Source organism: Choristoneura fumiferana, chromosome 21 (assembly GCF_025370935.1).
Source record: "Choristoneura fumiferana chromosome 21, NRCan_CFum_1, whole genome shotgun sequence".
Lineage (NCBI taxonomy): Eukaryota > Metazoa > Arthropoda > Insecta > Lepidoptera > Tortricidae > Choristoneura > Choristoneura fumiferana.
The window spans coordinates 4,024,439-4,048,862 of NC_133492.1; the positions used below are offsets into that span (position 1 = coordinate 4,024,439).

Below are 24,424 nucleotides of genomic sequence, written 5' to 3' on the forward strand. Positions count from 1 at the left end.
AACCATATTTGGCGGAACCCCCGGGGCATTGTGCCCCCGGTATCAGTCCGAAATACACTTACAATTCATATCCCAAAGTTTGAGAAAGTTCCTGAGAAAAATACTTTTCTACATAGTTTCCTTAATCATATAATAATTATTCCATTCTTACTTTTCACTTAAATTACTTTGGGTTACTCAGTGCACACAACCTAGGTTCTACATATATCACTAGACGATTCACATGGCCACTTTAACTAATATTCATAAGTAGGAGTATTTACCTGAACAAAGTTTTACTGATAAGTATGTTAAATAATTAATTTAGTTGTAAGTACAAGATAGATATAAGTATCAGTAGCAATCATCATCATCAGTTCAGTTGTTTAGTATGGGCAGTTACAATATCCTGGCTGCAGCATCAGCTCATCCTGTTGCCACCATTGCATTGTATGTAGAATCAAATACTGATCGAAACGAATCCAAACACGATATAATCTGCTATGATTTTATCAAGAGTTTACCTACTAGCGTTCTGGATATCCTGGCTGCAGCATCAGGCCGAGAATTCCATAATCTTGCATAGTTATATAGCATGGGTATTTCAAATTTTAGGTCCCAAATATGTTTGGAAGTAAAGTAAATGCCCGTTATGCGTCTAAGATTCCTACCGCAGCGAACAAAAGAGCTGATGATCTTGAAACGGCTGAACCGATTTTGATAAAACATGTCTAAGAACCATTGCTAGAAAACCTGCTTTCAAATAAAAAAAACCGCATTCAAATCGGTCCACCCGTTTAAGAGCTACGGTGCCACAGACAGACACACAGACAGACACGCAGACAAACACACAAACAGACACACAGACAGACATGCAGACAGACACACAGACAGACACACAGACAGACACACAGACAGACACACAGACAGACACACAGACAGACACACATAGCGGTCAAAGTTATAACACCCCTCTTTTTGCGTCGAGGGTTAAAAATACAATGACTCTTTATTGTACCTGTACCTAAAATAGTAGGTAAGCGATACAGAAACAGGTACACATAGAGAAAAAATACAAGGTAAGCAATAGGCGACCTAGTCGCTCAAGAGCGATCTTTTCCAGGCAACCTCAACCAACAACAATAGTAGTAGTGTTATTAACAATATGACTATTCACCATTTACTTAACAAACCTTAAAAAAAATATTGCTAGATTGTAGTAACTTACTATAGCGTTGCCACAAATAAGTGTGTCTTGGTACTCATGGTAGAGCCAGGCCTTTTAGTCAGCGGGCGCTCGCTGAGGCCTAATTGGAGCGGAGCGGACTTAAAATGTGGCATACTTATTAGTAATAAGGCATTATTATGTACGTGTCCGGTGACAATACATTACCTCATCTGCTAGTTAAATTTTGGTGGTCCGGCCAGTATCGTCACCGCAGGACGGAATTCTTCAACGGTTAATGGTATCGACTTGAAATTGGTACGCAAATGTAGTTTGGGTGACAATCCAAGAAGAGTCAACGTAATGTACAGTCAACAAAAAGCCCGTTTTTTTTAATAAAAACTTATTTATTACTAGCCTTTATTTAACTAGTCCGTTAAAGAGTATGTGATCCACATCCAGTAGCCGGATTGGCTTGAAATTTGACACACTTACGTAAATCTGATGACAAAACAACAATCTGGTAGTAAAATCCTGGTTGTCCAGCCAGGCTCACCTCCGCCGGAGGGAACTCCTCAATGGCTGATAGGACAAATACAAAACTTTGCATAATTGATCAATTTCAACATACATACCAGTTGATGCTGCAGCCAGGGTCGTCTCTTCTTGAGGGAACTCACCAACGGTTGACAGCACGCACAGATATAAAACTTTTCCACAAAAAAGTTTAATAGTATCTACCCACTTATAGTTATCATGTAAATTAAGTAATGTAATTAGTTGGGGGGGGGGGGTATCCCCGGTTTTGCCGACAAACTTTACATCGAATGTCATTTTATCGAAAACGTTTCAAGGAACATTAATTCTCGTGATATCGTTTGGTGTAATTTTGTTTCGAGACCTGTTCATTCCAGTTTTTTTAACCCCGACGCAAAAAGAGGGATGTTATAAGTTTGACCGCTATGTATGTCTGTGTGTCTGTATGTCTATGTGTCTGTGTATCTGTCTGTCTGTGGCACCGAAGCTCTTAAACGGGTGGACCCATTTGAATGCGATTGTTTTATTTGAAATCAGGTTTTCTAGCGATGGTTCTTAGACATGTTTCAGCAAAGTCGGTTTAGCCGATTTTGAGATATTGAACTTTGAAGTGACAAAGTCGGGGGTTTTACAACATTTTGTTGGTTAGGTTAGGTTATATGATTTAAAAGGCAAACTGTTCAGGGAATATTACTTGGCAGATGATTCGTTATGTATGAATTTTAAATGGCAGAATTACTAAACGACGGTGTTCATTTGTTCAAAATTTCATTACAACAAACACAGAAGGGTAAAGTTATAATGTAACCAGTTACCCCACACATAAACTATTTGCTACCAAAAAATAGGTTAGGTTAGAGCTGCGATAATTACATAATATATAAATAAAATAGGTTAGATTAGAACTGCGACCATACCCGAATCTAACTCCTACTAGAAAAGTAGTTAGTAGTAGTACATAGTAGTAGTGGCTCCCAATCCGCTTTCGCCGTAACTCTCACATTCTCCACCTTCTTTACGGCATTCTCTTTAACCCTGCAACTCCTCGCTACCTCAAAGAGCGATTTAGCTACGTAACTTCTATTCGATGCTCTCAGAACTTTCTCCTTTCCGTGCCTCTATCTAACTCCAAATTCTATGTATATTCTTATATTGTCCAGGCTATTCGGTTGTGGAACTCCTTACCGATTGACTTACGACGCGCAGTCTTTGTCACTATTTAAATCTATGCTTAAGGAGCACTATCTGTCATCTTGTAATTATTAGCCTTATTATAATTTATTTATTTATTTGTTGCTGTTTATCTCACTACCTATATTTATTTTGGACGTATATTATATGTACGATATAATTATGTATGTATTCGTAGATGTATTTCTGTTACGTTTAAATTTTCTGATCTACTTTTGATGCACCACCTGTTGTAAACTAGTCCTTCCTACTTTCTGTAAAAAAGGTTGCCTGGAAGAGATCGCTCTTAAGCGATAAGGCCGCCTATTGCTCACCTTGTATTTTTTTTCTCTGTGTATCTGTTTTCTGTATCGCTTACTATGTCTGGTGTACAATAAAGAGTCTTTGTATTGTATTGTATTGTAGTTTGTATTAGGTTAGAATAGAACTGCGACTCCCGCAGAATCGAACTCCTACCAGAAAAGTAGGTTAGGTTAGAACTGCGACCTTTGCAGAATCTAACTGCTACCAGTTTGCAGCAAACGCGAGCAAAACTTTAGCACAATCTGTCGTTTTTATTAAATTTTCAATAAAATAGTACTTTTTTGATTTGCCAGTTTCACAAAAAAATATAAGGTTATCAAAAAACGGGTTGCGGCACTACCCAGTACTACTTAGTTGAGCACAAACTGGTACAAAGCTGAGTGAAAAAAAAAACAAAAATGGCTGTACAGAGTTTTTTTTTAACATGTTTTTGTAAGTAGTGAATAAAAATATTGAAATATGATTTTAAGCATAAGCTAGCACAAGCTTAGCAAAACTTAGCGCATACGTAGTTTTTAACCTCCGACGCAAAAAGAGGGGTGTTATAAGTTTGACCGCTATGTGTGTCTGTGTGGCTGTCTGTGTGTCTGTCTGTCTGTGGCACCGTAGCTCTTAAACGGGTGGACCGATTTGAATGCGTTTTTTTTATTTAAAAGCAGGTTTTTAGCAATGGTTCTTAGATATATATGTTTTATAAAAATCGGTTCCGCCGTTTCAAGATCATCAGCTCTTTTGTTCGCTGCGGTAGGAATCTTAGACGCATAAATAGGTAGTTACTTTACTTTCAAACATATTTGGGACCTAAAATTTGAAACACCCATGTATGCTATATAACTATGCAAGATTATGGAATCCTCGGCCTGATGCTGCAGCCAGGATATCCAGAACACTAGTAGATACACTTGATAAAACCATAGCAGATATACCGTGTTTGGATTCGTTTCGATCAGTATTTGATTCTACATACAATGTAATGGTGGCAACAGGATGAGCTGATGCTGCAGCCAGGATATCCAGCACACTAGTACACTCTATAAACAATAATAGCACATATGTCGTGTTTGGATTCGTTTTGATCAGTAATTGATTCTACATACAATGCAGTGGTGGCAACACGATGAGCTGATGCTGCAGCCAGGATATCCAACACACTAGTACACTTTTAAAAAAATAATATAAGTGCCAGTTTAAAAAACATGAAATAAAAAAACAAATTAAAAATTAAAAAAACCCCGACACAAAAAAACGCCAGCAAAAATAAAAAACGTCCGAAAACAAAACGCCGACAAAAAAGCCGCCAAAAAGACAACTAAAAATTTAAAAAAAATGACTACCTACTGAAAAATCGGCCCAAGTTAATTTAGTATAAGTACCTAGTAATATTTTTTCATCTAAGCGTCGTCGGTGTTGGGGGACCGCTAAGGTTAATACGTCAAAAATATGTAACTGTAGTTTCCTGTTAACCTTAGCGGTTCCCCGACACCGACGAAGTTTAGATAAAAAAAAATATTACTAGGTACTCATACTAAATTAACTTAGGCTAATTTTGCGGGAAATCAGCATAGTCCCCGGGGGATAGGGATAAACGAATTCTTCGCAGATGAAGTCGCGGGCAACAGCTAGGTAGTGCATAATTATGTTTTACTCTTCAGTTTTCTTTTTCGGCGGCGTTTTTTTTCGGACGTTTTTTTTATTTTTTCTGGCGTTTTTTTGAGTCGGGGTTTTTTTAATTTTTAATTAGAAATTCTTGACACAGTCCGTTTAAAAAAAAGTACCATGGGACACTTGACACCAATTGACCTAGTCCCAAACTAAGCAAAGCTTGTACTATGGATACTAGGCAACGGATAAATATACTGATATAGATCCATACTTATACTTATATAATATTATAAATGCGAAAGTGTGTGTGTTTGTGTGTTTGTATGTTTCTGTGTATGTTTGTCCGTCTTTCACGTCAAAACGGAGCGACGGATCGACATGATTTTTGGCATAGAGATAGTTTATGCGGTCAGAGAGTGACATAGGTTACTTTTTATTCCGGAAAAATGCCGAGTTCCCGAGGGAACAGCGCCCGATAACCGAATTCCACGCGGGCGAAGCCGCGGGCAAAAGCTAGTAAATACATACTTAAATACATATTAAACATCCAAGACCCGAGAACAAACATTCGTATTATTCATACAAATGACTGCCCCGGCCGGGAATCGAACCCGGGACCTCAAGCTTCCTAGTCAGGTTCTCTAACCACTTGGCCATCCTGTATTATAATTGCCATTTCATGACATACACTCTCGTTTACATTATGATTAGTGTTTTACAAAAATATGGTGTCCAGCACGACACGTGCGAGCACAATAAATAGGGTGGAAAGAATCAATGGACCCTGGACGGCAACTACCTTAAATTAAATCCTTACCTTAACTAATTAGCTAATTGTACTGAAAAGAAACATTCCTTTATTTTTAAAATTGAACAAAACTGCATTCAAAAAATCGTCTTAAGATCCCTCATCTCACCCGGGAATCGAACCAACTAAATATTAGAAAATAAAAACTCGCTATTTTATTATTCAAATCAATAGGATTATAGTTCAGGATATAAATTGTCTAATAAACATTTGCGGTTTGTTTGCTCCGCGTTGCATAAAAAAAAAAACCATTTTTAAACTTTTTGTCAGTAGGTACATACGCGTGTAAGAATTAATTATGCATAGATTTATTATTAACATTTAGCGATTTTCTTATAGAAAACTCAGTCCGTATAGGTAGCGTTTTTTGTTTACAAAATTTTCTAAAACTTGTCGCTGCCTACCTTTTTTGATTTGCGATTTTCTGAAAAAATTAAAGAGATATCAAAAAACGGATTGCAGCACAAGTCAGTACTACCTAAGCATAAACTGGCACAATGTTGAGAAAAATTGATTTTCCAAAATGGCGGTGCTGAGATTTTTTTTATTTGCAATTTCTCTGAAACTATTGATGCTATCGAAAAACAGTTTTCGGCACAAGTGAGCACAAGTCTAGCACAAACTAGCATTTTTTTTTCTGATTTTTCAAAATGGCGGTGCTAAGACGTTTGTTGTTTCGCGTTTTTTTATAGCCCATATCGAAAAACTGATTACAGCACAAGCTAGCACAAGTCTAGCACAACCTAGGACATACGTAATTTTTTGAAATTTTTAACACTGAGTCCAATTTATGACATAGACTTTCGTCTGAATTATGATTTGTGTTTAAAAAAAATCTATGATTCATATCAGAATATGGTGTGCAGCACGTGCGAGCACAACTTAAGAACAATATATAGCAATTTTAATTTTTTCAAAATTTTCAAAAATATGTCGCTTCTTACCTTTTTTGATTTGCGATTTTCTGAAAAACTTAAAGAGATATCAAAAAACGGATTGCGGCACAAGTCAGTACTACCTTAGTACAAACTGGCACAACGTTGAAAAAATTGATTTTCCAAAATGGCGGTGCTGAGATTTTTTTTTATTTGTTATCTCTGAAACTATTGATGCTGTCGAAAAACAGTTTTCGGCACAAGTGGACACAAGTCTGGCACAAACTAGCAGATTATATATTTTTGTCGATTTTTCAAAATGGCGGTGCGAAGACGTTTGTTGTTTCTTTTTTTTCGAAACCTAAAGCGATATCGAAAAACTGACTACATGACAAGCTAGCACATGATCTGCACAACCTAGCATATACGTAATTTTTTGAATTTTATGGCGAGTCCTTTAGCCAATTCATGAAATGTCGGCTTTTCGATATGTTAGGAATTTCGTGTTATATCGAATACGGCGTATATACTACCTTTTCCCCGAGACTCGCACCACGGGTGGAATTAGGTTATCGCGCGCTTTCCTACTTTGCATTTTTCCAAAAAGTAGTCGCTTATGTCACTCTCTGGCCATAAGCTATCTTTCACTTAAATCACGTAAAGAGCTTTGTTTCGACGGAAAGCGGACAAACATACAACCACATAAACACACACACTTTCAAATTTATAATTTTAAAATGGAGTATGGATTTTTATAAATATAAGTAGTATAAATATTGATGTATAAAAACATTTTTTGGCACACATGAGCACAAGGCTAGCACAAACTAGCAAGAGTCTATTTTTTCGCAACTTTATCAGTTGGCGCAAGTGTATAAAGGAGGTTTAGTTTGTGTTTTGGTTTCTTTTTTGTAATTAATTGTACTTTATATACTTGTTACGTACTTAATAAAATTAGTTACACAGCACATCTAGTATCAAATGTTAACTCTCTCAAGAACTTATCAAGATTTGTTAAATAAATCGAGCAAAGTTAAATAAAGTCTAGTTCTAAAGTAAAACTATCGAGATAGTAAACCACACGTGTTTAAATAATCTAACCTCAGGAGTTTCCCGCGTTTTTGAAATCTCTATATACGTGGATTCGGACGAACCTTACTTGTGATCGATTTAAAATTAATTCTTAAATTATCTTTATACTGTACAGTAAAAGCTTTAGTTTTGGTAAGAGTAGCTTGAGATTGTGCCAGCTAAATTGTGACAAGAATCTTAAGATTGAGCGTCTTGTGAACAATTTAATTAATAATTGCCAAGTTGGCATGTGCACGTTCATACAAGTAGCACAGACTTTACACTTTGAATTTGATAGGACTGATAAATGAGATGCTGAAAAGTTATTGTGTTATTTGTGAAATGTCTCAATAGTTACATTAGTGAAATTGATAAATAACTTTCATGTGGAGTTCTTAAAATCCATCTCCATTTAACTTCTTTTATTGATATCGTTAATTGACAAAATATACAATACGGAGGAATATGGACACAGATATCTATACGAGTAGAGTAAATGTGAAGTCGGAAATTTTCTACGTCACGTCTTGCAGTAAAGCATAACTGTTTGCAAGTCAGTACTATCAGCGCCGGCTTCCTTGATCATGGTAGAGCGAGATTGTCTACACCTCTTCTGCGCCTTTGAAAGGCGCCATCAAATATTTCACTTTGCATTGGAAACCCCTTGGTATCTGGCGCCAAGAGAGGCCTCTCATGTTTACCCCAGGGTCGGCGTTGAGTACTGTGATATTTGTTCCAGGCGCCCGTGGGTTCGGAGAGCCGCATAGACTACGAAGCAGGGGTGCGCTTCGGCTGCTGGGGAATGGCCATGTACTCCCTCTCCTGCGCGTGCTACTCCACCATCATCGAGAAGCTCATAAAGAGGCTCGGGTACGATTTACCTTTCATTGATCCATGAATTATACATCGTGTTTTTTTTTGATATCCGTTGACTTCGGCAGACGACTCAGTTCATTGATATGAACTACCTGATAATTATTTTTTTCGAAAATAAAAATCTTATGCAATCATTGTTGTGTTGTTGTTGTTTCTTTAAAAAAATATGGCTCTGTCCATTCGAGGACTATTTTGCCAGTGTCTAGTAATTTTTGCCGTTGAACGGTAAAAAACTTCTAGAAAACGAAATATGAGAGGTAATGGAGGATGAACGATGACCATTGTTACAACAAACAATGACAAGTGACATTGACGTGACACATAGGAGAGGCATCAAAAAAAAATCCACATATTTAACTTTCTTTTGCTACTAATTAGTTATGGACTTTGAAAAAAAACATGAATTAAGGACCTTTACGCTCTTCCACCTCCACACACACAAATTTGTAAAAACACACACTAATCACACAAAACCCAAATATCATCTCCACCACACAATACTGTCGCGATTTGAACTCTACCAGAGTTCATCCTCAGCAATACAACCGTTCACCATGCTACCAGATGCTAGACATCACATCATCATCACCTACCATCCCCATCACTTATATGATGAGATGGTCAGTTGATGATACTCGTAGACCCAAGTTCCAGTTACTCGGATTTGGATTTATTTCAATCCAAGTCAGTGTCAATATCAGATACCTACCTAAGTTGGTTTATATAATTTATTCAATGATACTACTTATGTTGTACTTAAGTATAGTTAAGTCAAGTTGTTTTTGTGTCCCAAATGTCCACATTATCGTTAGCGGAAATACTAGCTTTAAACGATATGATTCAAATTCGCTCCACGAAACGGTTAGTTTGAACACGGCAATGATAAGATTCAAGTGAGTTGTTTTCGTCTAGTGTAAACAAGCAGGGTTTTCCATGCATATTTCCTAGCTCCACGTACTAGGGATTTTCTCTAACGTTTAAACCGCTCATATCTATACCTTTTTTAAGTCCAGGCAAGTGTCATCTAACATTTGAGGATAATTCGTCGTTTCTGTAAATCGTACTCCACATTTACCCGATGCAAAAAATGAATATTTTTACTACATAACCGGCCAGTAAGCCGTGGTGGCCTAGTGGTTTGACCCATCGCCTCTCAAGCAGAGGGTCGTGGGTTCAAACCCCGGCTCGCACCTCTGAGTTTTTCGAAATTCATGTGCGGAGTTACATTTGAAATTTACCACGAGCTTTGCGGTGAAGGAAAACATCGTGAGGAAACCTGCACAAACCTGCGAAGCAATTCAATGGTGTGTGTGAAGTTCCCAATCCGCACTGGGCCCGCGTGGGAACTATGGCCCAAGCCCTCTCATTCTGAGGGGAGGCCTGTGCCCTGCAGTGGGACGTATATAGGCTGGGATGATGATGATGATGAACCGGCCAAGTGCGAGTCTGACTCGTGCAACGTGCAATTTTTTATGTATATATAAATATTATGTGTTAGCAGAGGCCAGAACCCTGCTATTAACTGAAATATACGTAGTGTGGGGTCATTTTAGATTGGTTATTACTGAGATAATGTGGGTAGACAGACGTACATATGAAGAATGTACGTAAGACTTTCAGATTTTCTTATTGGTTTTTTTTATAAGACGAGATACCTTCGTAACTTTCTAGTCTCTAGGACAACTGAAACCGTCGATGTACGAGTACCTATACAAAATTTGTGTTGTGGGTACCTACTAGATAAAGGATAAATATAATTAAAGAGACAGATTCATAGTTAAATTCCCAAAGCTCGAAGATAAGCACTCCTATTTTTTATACTTGTAATATTTGCCCCGATCGGGCGGACTTGGTTGGTTTGTTTGGTTGCTTGCTTGGGGTAGGTTGTCAAGAAGAAGAGTAGTTTCATAAATAAAACTTAAAAGCATTTACCATCCAGTTTGTACGTCTTCTTTAGTCGTCCTAAAACTATACACGAAATTAACTGTAGCAAAGACAAGACAATAACTTTAAAACCCGTATAGACAAAGGAGCCAAAGCATTATGCTTGCGTAATTGTACAAAAGTCAGTTGAGATTAAAGTTTTATTTGTGTTTCGTAGTTCTACTACCCTTATATAGTTTTGCCAAGCCCGTTCGTCCATCCGTTTGCGGTTTAACTTAGGTAGAGACAAGACAGTGCTAGAAAGCTGTAATTTTGCATGGATATGTAGCATTTATGCCGACAAAACATTTGTTAGAATCAAAACATTATTAAAACATGCTTTATTAGACTCGGGTTCTCATGAGGAGGTATTACATCATTGCAGTAAGGGGTCGCGTCTGGGTACTCTGGAATCCATGCGGAAATAATTTATCATCCCAGCCTATATACGTCCCACTGCTGGGCATAGGCCTCCTCTCAGAACAAGAGGGCTTGGGCCGTAGTTCCCACGCAGGCCCATTGCGGATTGGGAACTTCACGTGCACCATTGAATTGCTTCGCAGGTTTGTGCAGGTTTCCTCACGATGTTTTTCCTTCACCGCAAAGCTCGTGGTAAATTTCAAATGTAATTCCGTACATGAATTTAGAAAAACTCAGTGGTGCGAGCCGGGGTTTGAACCCACGACCCTCTGCTTGAGAGACCCACGGCTTATACTAGGCCACCACGGCGGAAATAATTAAAAAAGAAAAATAGATCCGAAGTCATTCACTCAAATCTAGCAATGATAGCTACTATCAATAATTTAACTAACCTATATATTTTGATCGTTCCCCGATAAGCACCGAACACATCTACTTATCGAGATAACCTTATCTACCGCAAGTTACCCTTCAACTTGACTGCAAACACTTCCTAGCTAACAAGATCACTGCACCCTTGACTTTGCCGCTTCCTGGTGCACTTGCCCGGCTTCTAACTGATTTAGAAATCAATATGTTACTACAATTGCTTTGTCATGCCATATATCATGTACAAAGCATATCATAAGTATATCATGTATAGATCATGTACAAAGGCGAACTTATCCCTTTGCAGAATCTCTATCAGATAGCACATAATAGAAAACTGTTACATATTTTGAAGATGTCAAATAGGCTTGTTATTTTTTTTCTTTTAGGTGGTAGGACCTTGTGCAAGGTCCGCCCGGATTGCTACCACCATCTTGCTCGCTAATCCTGCCGTGAAGCAGCAGTGCTCGCACTGTTGTGTTTCGGCGTGGAGAGTAAGAGAGCCGGTGAAATTACTGGCACTTGAGGTATCCCATTTTAGGCCTCTAGGTTGGCAACGCATCTGCAATACCCCTGGTGTTGCAGATGTTTATGGGCGGTGGCGATCTCTTACCATCAGGAGACCTACTTGCTCGTTTGCCATCCAGTCGAAAAAAAAAAACGGAATATACCTACTGCTGTGTTTAGCTCCATGATTTTTACATTCAGGTGAAAAGTGAAAACGAAACTGATCTTGAGCTGAAATTGTAACGAAATTGAACCTCAATTTATTTATTTGCGTTACAATCTCAAGCATTTGGATCGCATGCGATCGTGCGTCCCATATCTCCGCATTGCTGAACTACCAGCCCTTTCGACTATATATTTAAGTACGTTAAGTTAATGTTTATGTTACTTTATTTGCCGGATAAACATTTTCTTTCTTTCTTTCCATGAACAAACGTATGTCGCATGTGGCAAACGCTGGGTTCTGAGACAAAAGATGATATTCCAAGATATAGTTAGAGATCTATCCACAATAAAAGACAGAGCAAAGGCTGAGTAAACCCAGGCCTACAGGCAGCAAAGTGGTCCGCAGAGGCATTTGAGTTTACCCGCCAACGCCCAGCATTTCTCCTTTGTGTGTAATTTTAGAACCTCCTATATTAGGACTAATAGCCTGGCGCCACCTGACTTGTAAAAAATTGCTCACCTATATCTATAACAGGTCAGCCTTAAGATTGAGGGGCTGTTTCACCATCCATTGATTAGCGTTAACCGACAGTTAAATGTGATGCCGTCATCGTCTATTCGAACAAAACAAATAGAGACGGCATCACACCTAACGCCAGTTAACACTAATCAATGGATGGTGAAACAGCCCCTAAGTGTGACAAAGTAGTGGGCGTGACTAATGTGCCAAAACTGTACATTTGACTTTAAACCATCCTTAAACGAAGACACGCACTTTGCAGTTCATCTTATTTAGATACTACGACAACGAGTAGCGAAAGAAGTTAGGGTAAAAATCGTACACGAGGACCCTTCCAAACCTAGTTCTTTGTATATCATAACATGTGATGATATACATATAAAGAAAGTTATATATCTACTCAAATGACTTTATTATCTGACTAAGAATATCGAATTGGAAATCCGATGGTTGTTTGACGAGCTCACACGCCAAAATATTCATGGATTTGAGCATCGCATCGTTCGCGCTAGTCCATCAGGCCCTAATATACCACGAAGTGCAAAATTCTAACTTCGTATCTTGCCATCCCATTCACGCATATATTATGTAATACGAGAGTGAGAGGGACGGTACGATACGAATTTCGATTTCCGAATTTCGTAGTAGCCCCCCAGGTGAATTTGCGGCAACATCATTTCCTCGTGGATTTAAATAGAATTGTACAATTTCGATTTGACTTTCATATTGGCATCAGCAGTAATTTGGCAACCTAAGTATTTCCTCGAATGAACTGTTTTATGTTGACCTAATATAGAGACGTACATAGTCGATAAACTTTTTCATTCATTTATAATCAATTGTTTGTTTTAAGTTTATGATGGAAAAAGATAAGTTGTAGTTTTAAATTTTAAAATAGGTGCCATATTTAAATTTTAAATGTAATTATTTTGTTAAAAAGGTAACAGTTTGGGGGGGGGGGGTCTTAAAGTCGAGTACCTTGCTTAGGCAGCGAGGCTTCGCTAAGTTAAGCGATGCCTTCTGCACTAGTGCGGTTACAGAATGCAATGCCTAAAAAAAGATAAAATATTTTTAACGATTCACGGGGCTTACATGAGGATATTAAAGGCAAGGGGGATTGAAGATTGAATTAATGAAGATTTTTCGGTCAGGACCACATCTGCCGGTTCCGCTAGTAAAGAGTAAAAATAAAGAAACTAACGTCTCAATGAAACATTTATTCATCTTTAAAATTAAACTCTGAACATTTAAGGGCAAAGCGAGTGTACGTCGGCGGTCTCTGCACCTACAGCTGCGGCATGTTCCTGCTGTGCGTGATCCGCGCGCGCGCAGCCGTGCTGCTGTTCAGCTGGACGGCCGGCGTCATGTACTCTACGCTCTTCACTATGCCTTACTTGCTGGTCGCGCATTATCACGCCACTGGAATGGTGAGGAAATGAACATTTGCCCTATAATCTCTAAGGTACATCCGTCATCCGCCTCTTAACTTTTAAATGCAAACGCACTATTCGGTTAACCGCGCGGTTTTAGGGCGCCATCCGTTTTCAATGTATCGCTCGAGAAAGAGATGGTGCGCTCAAACGTGTATAATATGCATTATGCATAATTTTCTTAGGAATACGTTGAGGTATCAAGCTGAAATTAATATCACATACTAAGTTCTGCTGCACTGGAAAAATGAGGCAATGGATGACTGAGGCGTGATGGTGGTCAAACGAGGTAAGTACCCGTGGTCCAACTAATTTATCCAATCCGGAAATATATTTATATTTATTTATCGCACACCTAGATCAAAACAGTATTAACTCAAAATTGGTGTATTTTTAGTTAATAGTATATTCGACATCTACAGATGATGCCGCGTCAGCCAATAAAACAGAACCAAAAATATTCCAAAAACTCGCCGATAGGTGGCTTTGTAAGACCCTTTTGCACGTGGCGGTGCCTCACCCCCCCACCCGCAAGACAGTAGCATCATTAGTTGCCGACCGAACACAACGCTGAGTGCATACTAGCACTTTGATTTAAAACCGATGTATTTCGAGTTAAGACTGTTTTGTTAACTGATGAATGTAATTATTTAAGTATTATTTCGAGTTGTTACAGTTTTGATGAGTTGGCGTTGCACGACTGATGGATAATAAATTGTTCAAATTAGAGTTAACACTGTTTTGATGACCTAGGTCAGATATTTCTCTATGATTATTTTTAGTTATATCTGTTTTCATGGTTTTAATTATTGCTTTTGAATTGCGTCGCTTTTGTTGAATGAGAATTTATTCTTAATTATAATTTGAACTAACACAGATGGATGACTCTTTTAAGTTTCATAAAACGCAGTAATTTATGTTGAAACTGTTTTAAATGTCACTTGTGTTATGATTTGCTAGGCATGTTTGAGTTTTATCATTTTTGAGTTAATACGCTTTTTATGGTTAGTAAATAAACCTTTAATAATTTAAATACTTGTTTTAGAAATATGAAGGGACGGGGCCGGATATTCGTGCAAATGGTTAAAGAAAAAGAAAAAGAAAATGTTAACCCTAATATGCCGTCTCAAAGAGTTTCAAATGGAAAATAGCTTTTTTAAGGGAAGAGTTACCGATGTTGACCGGTCAAATGGAACAAAATTCATCACCTGAGGGTTATTTTTCTGTTTCAAATAACCCAATGGCCCAGTCAATTGAGATCCAATGACCTGATTATTATATTTCACCAATACGAAGTGATGACAGTGACATCATTATTTTTGAGAAGATTTTAACACGACTGATCTCAAGTGTAATTTAAGTGTTTTGTGATAATTAAGGAAGAATTATTTGTAACATTTTTTTCGTAGAGCTATTCATTTGATTTCATTTGCCTTGTAAAAGTTTATGACATGGTTCCTATTGAATAATATCTAGTGTAAAATTAATTAATTTCATTTAAACCTCATAAAACGTTCCAAATATCAAATAAAACTCTCTTAATGAATGGCTTACTATCATTTTTATTGTATCAAAATCGAATTAATTCAAAAAGTAGTATACAAAACAGTTCCAACTAAAAATAATTACGGAAATCAAATACACTTAATTTCTAAAAACTGTAACAACTGAAAAACGGTATTTAATTTATCTTTTACATGATTTTAAATTTTAAATTATGAATAACTTACAATCTCAGTTTGCTGCTCTACAAAATTCAACAAATAAGATTCTATCGTGTATAGTTTTCTCAAATCACATTTTTTTTTTTTAAACTGTTTTATTTTTTGAGTTAATATGTTTTATATATTGCGTTATATAAACTCTCATTCTGAGAGGAGGCCTGTGCCCAGCAGTGGGACGTATATAGGCTGGGATGATGATGATGATGATGATATAAATATTATATTTTAATACAAAAATAGGTAGGTTAGGTTAGTTAGGTAACTTCAGTTGCCCGAAGGGCAAAATACCCAGAAAGAGGGAGCTCCGTCGAAAAGCAGTTGGACAAACTATAGTTGGACCACGGGTAATAAACGGTCAAACGCAAGCCTAATTTCTGTATATATATTTTTTTTTTTAAATAGCTTACATATAATGTGTCCCACTGTAGGGCAAAAGCCTTCCCTTTCTTATTCCACTCGTCTCTACTCTTGGCCAGCTCTTGCCAATCTGACTGGAATCGGTCCAGGTCGTCCCGCCATCTCCTCCTAGGTCTGCCTCTAAAAATATTACTTAGGTATCAAAAAAAAAAAAACAGATCACAAAGACAAAATCCCTTCCTTAGCAGTAAAGTATGAAGAAACGCTTTGTGCAAATGACCGAAGTATTAACGACATAATGGGTATTATGTGTACTATACCCAACCGCACCTACGAAACCGCAGGCACTCGTAGTTTCGCGATGTAATATTTTTTGTACAACTTTACCATGATACGAAAACCACGCAGAAACAACCAGAAAAAGCTTTATTTAAAACTGAATCGTTCTTTTCCATTTGACCCATATTCTCGACTAAATATATTTCCTTCCTTGATCGAATTCATACTGGCGTAATCGCTGGACGACGCTAACGAAATTTTATTAGACAGTCTGCGCGCGTGCTCTGAGGAATCAGGGACTGAGGAAGCGGAAAGTTTATATATAAGTAGTACGCTAGAATGTCACTCCACACCCTGTTGGGTTTGCCGTGAGAGCATGCTTGTGGGTCATATAAACTTTCGGAAAGTTGAATTCTCACTAGCGTGTCAGTCAGTGTTAATGTACTTTATTCCTAGAAGATTTTTTGAAGCGCGCGCAGACTAACGCAAAAGATTTTCTCATTTTGCTAGTAGATATATCGTTTAGGGCTTCACGATTTTAAGGTTCACATTATTTTAAACGACTTGCATTAGGCTCTCTCTTTCAAGCGATATTTGAAAAGGGGACAGCACGCTAAAGCCTCGCAGTTAACCACACAGTGAGTTGCGTACTTGCACTTAGAATCACTAATATCACATCACATACATGCTGCTGTAGTAGGTACGAGTATTAATAGCTACTATGCAATTTATTTTCAGTGGAACAGCGAAGGCGGTGGTTGCAGCGAGGAGCGCGGTCTGGGCACTGACGTGGCGGTGGTTAGCAGCTGTGTGTTCGTGGCGCAGCTCCTGGTGTCTGTGCTGATGGGGCTGGCAGTGAAGGCCTCGGGATCCACCGCCGCCGTCGTTGCCGTTGCTGCCGCTCTGGCCGCTGCCGCTGCCGTATCCGCCACTAAAATAACCTACTTAGATCTGTAATGTCCTTTGCTTTTTCATGAGGAGCGGGCTGCAGAATATAATTAAGGATAATTTATTTTAATTTTATATTTTATAGGTATCAGGCAAATCTAAACTTTTTTTTAATGCGATTGGATAGAAAACGAGCAAGTGGATCTGATGGTAAGAGATCACCACCGCCCATAAACATCTGCAACACCAGGGGTATTCCAGATGCGTTGCCAACCTAGAGGTCTAAGATGGGATACCTCAAGTGCCAGTAATATCACCGGCTGTCTTACTCTCCACGCCGAAACACAACAGTGCAAGCACTGCTGCTTCACGGCAGGATTAGCGAGCAAGATGGTGGTAGCAACTTAAACTTTCATCAAAGCCATAAAAAGTTTATGACTTTAAGTTAAATTCAAGAAAAATAATTTAAAATGATTTTAATAGAGAAAGAGGATTATTTACAAGTTCTCAACTCGTTTTGCATTGCAACACACGTATTGCAATTGCACTCAGAATAAAATTGAAAAATAAAATATATTGCTTAAATTATTGAAAATGAATTTGTAAAGTCAGAACTTGCTGTTTCACTCTGAGGATTGCCTGGTCGCTGTACAAATTATTTTATTCAATATAATAAAGTTGGTTTGTTTTTAAATTAACAGGATATTCAGCTAAATTGTACCTAATAAAAATTCAAACCCACTACACTGCTATGCAGCCAATATTAAGACATACATAAAATAGTTTAACGACTGCACTTTATTTTCGCCAAAATTTGTATGAATGTATGTATGTATGTAAACTCTTTATTGTACAAAATAAGTAACAAACACATTTGACAGACATTGGTTTTCGTATTTGGCATTGGCACACCGTGGTGGCCAAGTGGTTTGACTTATGGCCTCTCAAGAGGATCGTGGGTTCAAACCCCCGCTCGCACCTCTGAACTTGTGCGAAATTTCATTTGACATTTACCACGAGCTTTGCGGTGAAGGAAAACATCTTGAGGAAACTTGCACAACGCTGCGAAGCAATTCAATTGTGTGTGAAGTTCCCAATCCGCAGTGGGCCCGCGTGGGAACTACGGCCTAAGCCCTCTCATCCTGAGAGGAGGCCTGTGCCCAGCAGTGGGACTGGCTGGGACGATGACGACGACGATGATTTGGCATTGGAAGTTCATATTAAATAAATAATTAAGGCTAATGTTCGCGTAAATTGACGACCCGTTTCGGTTCTGCGGTCTGTTTGCCAGCGGTCGATCCGCCTCGAGATTATCATCCCCCCGGTTCCCTTTACCAAAATACGTTTATTATTTGAACGATTTTTGCTTCGCCAAGGTTACATCACATCTCGCTACGCAATGAAACAATGAAATATTCGAAAATGTAGACAATATTATGACAATACAAATGCCGAATAATAATATATTTTTAAGACTGTTAACATGAATCTCTATATTATGTGATATTTATATAAATGTGTAAGTGTTTAAAGTGTAAAATAACAATTAATAGAGTATTAACAGTGATTAACTTGACATTAAACTTCTGTTAAACTAGAATTAATGAGCGGCTAAGTGTGATGGTTGTTCAAAGTGTATGAATAATTTATTTGCCTATTGCGTTTACTGATTTGTTATTCAGAAACATAATTAACGTTGACTTACTCATACCTATTATCAATTTGATTAACCTAAAGATCATTAGGTGTTTTCTACATTTAGGTATGAAACATGTGTATACATATCTGAGCTATAAAATGAGCTTTTCGTTTCATCATTCATCTTAAGAATAAATACGTACTTTGAAAATTATGTAAAGACCGCTCAATAATGTAAAACTGATTTTCTTGTAAATAAAAAAGGAATTTGAAATGTTTCTGGTGTTCTCTAAATCTTTTAATTACCCACTTTGATGTGTTTCACATGGCCAAGGCACAGTACCGCTGCATTTCGTGGCAGCTTTCGTTATGCTGCAACGAAGTGCTGGAATAACCTTCCTCCACCGGTCAGAGCAAGCAATACTGTTGGTTGGTTCAAGTCCAAACTGAAGAGCTATCTTATGGACCAACAAGGTACTGTTGCCCAAGCATAGGTTACTAGTCTGTCGGATTGCGGGTGACCGCCAAATATCTAAACATTAAGTATATTTAAATTATTACATACATATTTATCTTTGTTACATTTATATGCACGAGTACCTACTATGTATTTATTACTCGCCTGACGCAAGTCTCGCAGTATGCTGTCCCGCACACCTCGCTGGCTCCGCAGAAAACCAGCGCCGTTGACAACGCTAGTCGTGCCAACGGCACCGCTGAGTGGAGACCATTTCGGCTTCACATCATTATTTGTACTTGTATTTTATAATTTTGTAAATGTGTTTTCTCTTTTTTATCTTGATGTGTAAGCTGAATAAACATATTTCTATTCTATTCTAAATAATAATCAAAGCGTCTATTGGCTGTCATTTACACTTACTTGTCAATTGACTTTGCTTTACATTGCTGGCAATTATAATTTTGTTAGATAGTTAACAAAGTCTGAATTTTAGTTTATTAATTCAAAGTCAAAGTCTAAATATCTTTATTCAATTTAGGCTATAACTAGCACTTATGAATGTCAAAAAATCTACCACCGGTTCGGAAAAACCTCTGTTTAGAAGAATCCGGCAAGAAAATCAACGAAATATAAAAGAAATTAAATTAATCTCATTGTTAAATTACAGAAATATGTTACTTTAACCTGCCTTAAAAAAGCCTGGCTGCTGGTAACACACTGTATACAGCGGTAACAGTTTACTTCGTTTACTTACACGATTCTTATTACCATGGCAACGTAATAAATAAATGTCTGAGTTTGGCCTGAAAACGGTTACGGTAACAATTTGAAAGGACAACGTTCGCTCGCACAACGCCATCTACTAAATGCAAACGAAGTTAACACGTCATCTTGAGAGCGGAGTACGTCACCGTTCTTGGAGAGTGCTCTTTATTCTTGTGCCAAGAAGATGCGAAATTTTGTAAAAATTTGACTTTAATGTCATTGTAATAAGAACCACGGCACGCGTCATCATTGAATGACTCTACCTATATTCCATGGGAGCGCATTACCAGGATATCAAGTACCTATCCTATGTCTCAATGCATATCTTTGACTATCTGTAGGTAGGTACGCCATGTTTCATGTAAATCCGTTTAGCCATTATTGCGTGATTCAGTAACAAACTTCCAAATATCCAAAGATCTTCACATACTTTCTATAATATTAGTAGCAGTAGTAGGATAGGATAGGATTGCTTTAGGCGATCGCTTATAAACCGGGCTCCTTCTATTTACGTAGTTTTGGGTTCTGTGAAATGTAGAAATTTATTGACGGTATTGTATTCACAGAGGCTTCAATTAAATTTATTTAGCATATCTAGGTTCTGGCTCTACCTAGTGTAATGTTAATATTTTTCAATAAAACGCATAATAAACTGAAACATTTACTTTGCTCACCCGCGACCTTCTAACAACATTTTTTTTAATATGAACTAAAAATATAAAATAATTACTATTACGAGTATTATTTTAAATACATTATGAAGGTATCTTTTCGTAAAAGCCCCTCAATTTTTTAAGAATTATCATCCACTGAGTTTGTACTTAGGTACATACTAAATTAGATACTTACCTATTTCCGATAAGAAATACCTTCCGATTGTTGGTTAACAATTAAAACATTGTTTAGTATAAAAACAATATTACAATTCTAGTTAATGATAACGTGGGTCGAGTTTACAAATTATACGACCGTGTTCTAATCGTACCTATTTAATTATTTAATACTCAGATAAAATCGAAAACAAGTCCCTAAACAGTTGGTAGGGTTTAACGGTCGTTGATTGGGCGATGGGAACTTATTGGCACGTGTCGGTAATACCTGAGTGGGAGAAAGAATAGTGGGAAAATGGCGTGAGGTCAAATTCAATTCGAAATATTAATACTGCGCTAAGAAAAAAAAAACACAAATAATTACAACGAGATGCCGAAAAGATGAAAAATTATACATTTATATATAACGAAATATTGAAATTGAGAATCCCACTAATATTATAAAATGCGAAAGTTCGTAAGTTTGTTTGTTTGTTTGTTACACCATCAATATCAATTGACGACCGGATGGCCAAGTGGCTAGAGAACCTGACTACGAAGCTTCAGGTCCCGGGTTCGTTTCCCGGCCGTGGCAGGGCAGATATTTGTATGAATAATACGAGTGTTTGTTCTCGAGTCTTGGATGTTTAATATGTATGTAAGTATTTATTTATCTATATAAGTATGTTTATCTTTGCCTAGTTCCCATAGTACAAGCTTTGCTTAGTTTGGGACTAGGTCAATTGGCGTCAAGTGTCCCATGATATTTATTTATTCATTTATGTAATGTTTAAGAAAAATATTTTTTTCTCTTTGCTATTTCCTGGTAATACACTGATACTGGCAGGCATATTTCTTTGCTTTGGTTTCTACTAATAGTATTCAAAATTTAAAAGTATTCACTGTTTACTTCCCCACAGATTTTAGAATGACCGTGAAACAATCAACAAACTATCAAAATTCTTAAACAACACTGGGCTACGTTAATTCTACCTTTGACAAATAACTGAACTGCCTATATCTAACCGTAGGCTATCTATACCTACCTAATTTGCATGAAAACATATTACCTTAACTCCTCTAGGTTGAGGTCTATCTAAAAGGTACCTACGTATTGCGGATGACGTTGAAATTCTTTTCATTAGTTTTGATCTAGGTACGTACTTATCAGAGGCGCAATCCTTATTAGATAGAATCAACGCCTGATGTAACTCATATTGCAGTATAACAGGCAAGGAAGTATTATACGTATTTATGTAGGCGTTCCATATTTAATGGTAGTAGTGGAAGGCGGTAATTTTGTAAAACTATTTGAACGGCAAGTAACCAACCTAAACTAACTTTAAAAGCTTAAGTCGCAATACTGTAATATAATTATACATATATCTTTCATTATAACAGACTAAAGAAGGACTAAAGTCTTTCGTATTTAGATGGCAGTGTGTGACATTGTAAAACGAGGCTGATCAACAACGCGACCGGTTCGGAAATCTCGATATGGAACAAACTCAAAAACAAAAACATTGTACACCAGGAGGTGTCCCAACTATTTTAAATCACAACTACAAGTAGCCGAAGAACTGCATGTCCACTTTCTGATGTGGTTAACTTACACCAAACGTTAAATACCTTTTAGTATCAAAACCCTACACTTATGCACCTTCGCAGGCCAGCGCCAATGCATAATACATGTTGCATCAAAGAGATTCCTTGCTTCGGAACTACTGGCCTGTAATTAGTATTCAGAATGCAACACACAACGGGAAATGCAAGATAAACTGTGCCCATTTGCATTCTATCATAAAGATATTTGATTACATTTGGAATATTGTATGCATGCCTCGTGTTGAAATTGACGTGATGATAATTTTGTATCTTGCTCTCACGATACTAGAGAGTACTTGCGAGCGAGTACACTTTACTATTGAGTACGTCATTGATTGGTTCGTCCGTTTGTCTCGACATAAGTATTTATTTTTACACATAAACTTTGATAAACTCAAACAGAAGGTTCGATCGAACCCATGACCTCTACTTGAGAGCCGTAGGTCGAACCACTAGGCTAATACGAATTTATAACTGATTAGTCAATCGAAGATTCGATTTGTAGCATTCGAAGATGGCGGATGTAGACAATATCTAATTTTGCTATTTCTGTTTCTTTGGCTAGTTGAAGTATAATTTTGATAGTGTTTTATGCGGCGATTAACCTTAACAGTGAACAGTGATCCCAAAATTGTATATTGCTCTCGTGTCTAACATTTTTAAATGCGCAAGTGGTCTCCACATGGTTTCTGGAATTTTACTATCAAGTTGCAAAAACTACAAACTACCGTACAACGTCCCTCTCAAAGAGAGTTTACCTTGACACTGGTGAAATTGTCCTATTAATTAGGACAGAAAAACCATATTTTAAAAGAGAAGAAGAAGAAGTAGTCAATCGAAAATAGTGGTTATATGGACAATCTTTTTCGTTTTCTCTCTGTCAAATAACCCACTTTTCTTCTGATCACTCGATCATGCTGTATTACTTTTTTTTAACATGTCGCTAATTAAATCTTAGAAAATCAATTTTGAAAAAGACAAATTTCTCGTATTCAAGTAAACATCGTCTAATGTATTAAATCAAAATGTATTAAATAATATGTAAAATGCTTGGTCCATCGCCAATAATTTTCTCCTCGACCAACCACCGAATCAATTCGTGACCGTCGAGCCTGAATTTCCGTATTAATTATAAGTTTCTTGTCAGCCAAGTTTGATTTCTCAAATTTACGTCAAAGTTTATAATTTCAATTTACACCTGATGAACTGAGTAGTGACAAGTCAATCATCAACTCGGAGTCAATAATACCCTTAGGTATAGAAAGCCTAATTGCTAATGTTATGTAGAAAGGCCTGAGGCCGCATTGCCTAACGCTCCTGACGCTCGCGATCGACGGGTGAAGTGCCTTTGAGACCTAAATAAAAAACACCATAGTACCATCAGTGGTACTATCTGATGGTACCATGGTAAAGAAGGGCGGATAACGGTAGTCCAACTTTTGGAACTACACTGTGATAACGGTAATGGGACTTTTGGGATTAAAATATTAGTGCCACTTGTCCCATGGGACTACTCAATGGGACTAGTGGGACAGATGGAACTTTTAGAACTACACTGTGATAACGTAATGGGACTTTTGGGATTATAATATTAGTGCCACTTATGACTGCTCCTATGGGACAGACGGAATTTTGGAACTGCTTGATAACGGTAATGGGACTTGGGATTAAAATCCACTTGTCCCATCTACTGGCAGTAATCGTCTCAGTAGTCCATGATGGACTACTCAATGGGACTAGTGGGACAGACGGGCAATCAAATGGCAGCTATTGTTTGGAAATCTGACATTTGATTGCGATCGCGGAGCGCTAGAATCGTTAGGCAATACGGCTCTGTTTTCAATAAGGATTTTGATCATCGTGACCGATAATGGAAATCATCGGCTCAGCAAGACGTCTCACAGAATAAACAGTAGGTACTATTGTAGACGTTCAAAGGTAACAACTATACCGTGTTTAGGTACGGGGATGACCGATGTCACCAGACATTAGATCCCGATAAGACCCCGTTACTTTAGCCAGTCAAGCATAGAGGTCATCTCTGAACCTCCATTTTCAAAAAAATACGTACAGTCGAACATATAGAACCTCTCTATTTTTTTTGAAGTAGGTAAAATAAACTTTTGTCTAGACAAAAACAGCAGCATTTTTGTAAAAA

At 37.5% G+C, this 24,424-nt stretch overlaps 2 protein-coding genes across 2 annotated transcripts in view; one reads left to right on the forward strand and one right to left on the reverse strand.

Moving 5' to 3' along the window:
- The window catches only part of LOC141440061 (limbic system-associated membrane protein-like), a 198,806-nt gene that overhangs the window by 37,786 nt on the left and 136,596 nt on the right, over positions 1-24,424 (reverse strand). The gene's annotated exons all lie outside the window — the stretch shown is intronic.
- LOC141439957 (proton-associated sugar transporter A-like) lies at positions 6,780-18,987 on the forward strand. The gene is made up of 4 exons (XM_074104420.1): positions 6,780-6,785; positions 8,271-8,401; positions 13,564-13,738; positions 16,840-18,987. The coding sequence occupies exons 1-4, from the start codon at positions 6,780-6,782 to the stop codon at positions 17,056-17,058; spliced, it is 531 nt and encodes a 176-aa protein (XP_073960521.1). The 3' UTR covers positions 17,059-18,987.

Bases quoted from the DNA above. Each gene is read 5' to 3' on its own strand.
- LOC141439957 (XM_074104420.1), top strand. The intron at 8,402-13,563 runs GTACGATTTACC...TGAACATTTAAG, and splicing joins AAGCTCATAAAGAGGCTCGG to GGCAAAGCGAGTGTACGTCG. The intron at 13,739-16,839 runs GTGAGGAAATGA...ATTTATTTTCAG, and splicing joins ATTATCACGCCACTGGAATG to TGGAACAGCGAAGGCGGTGG.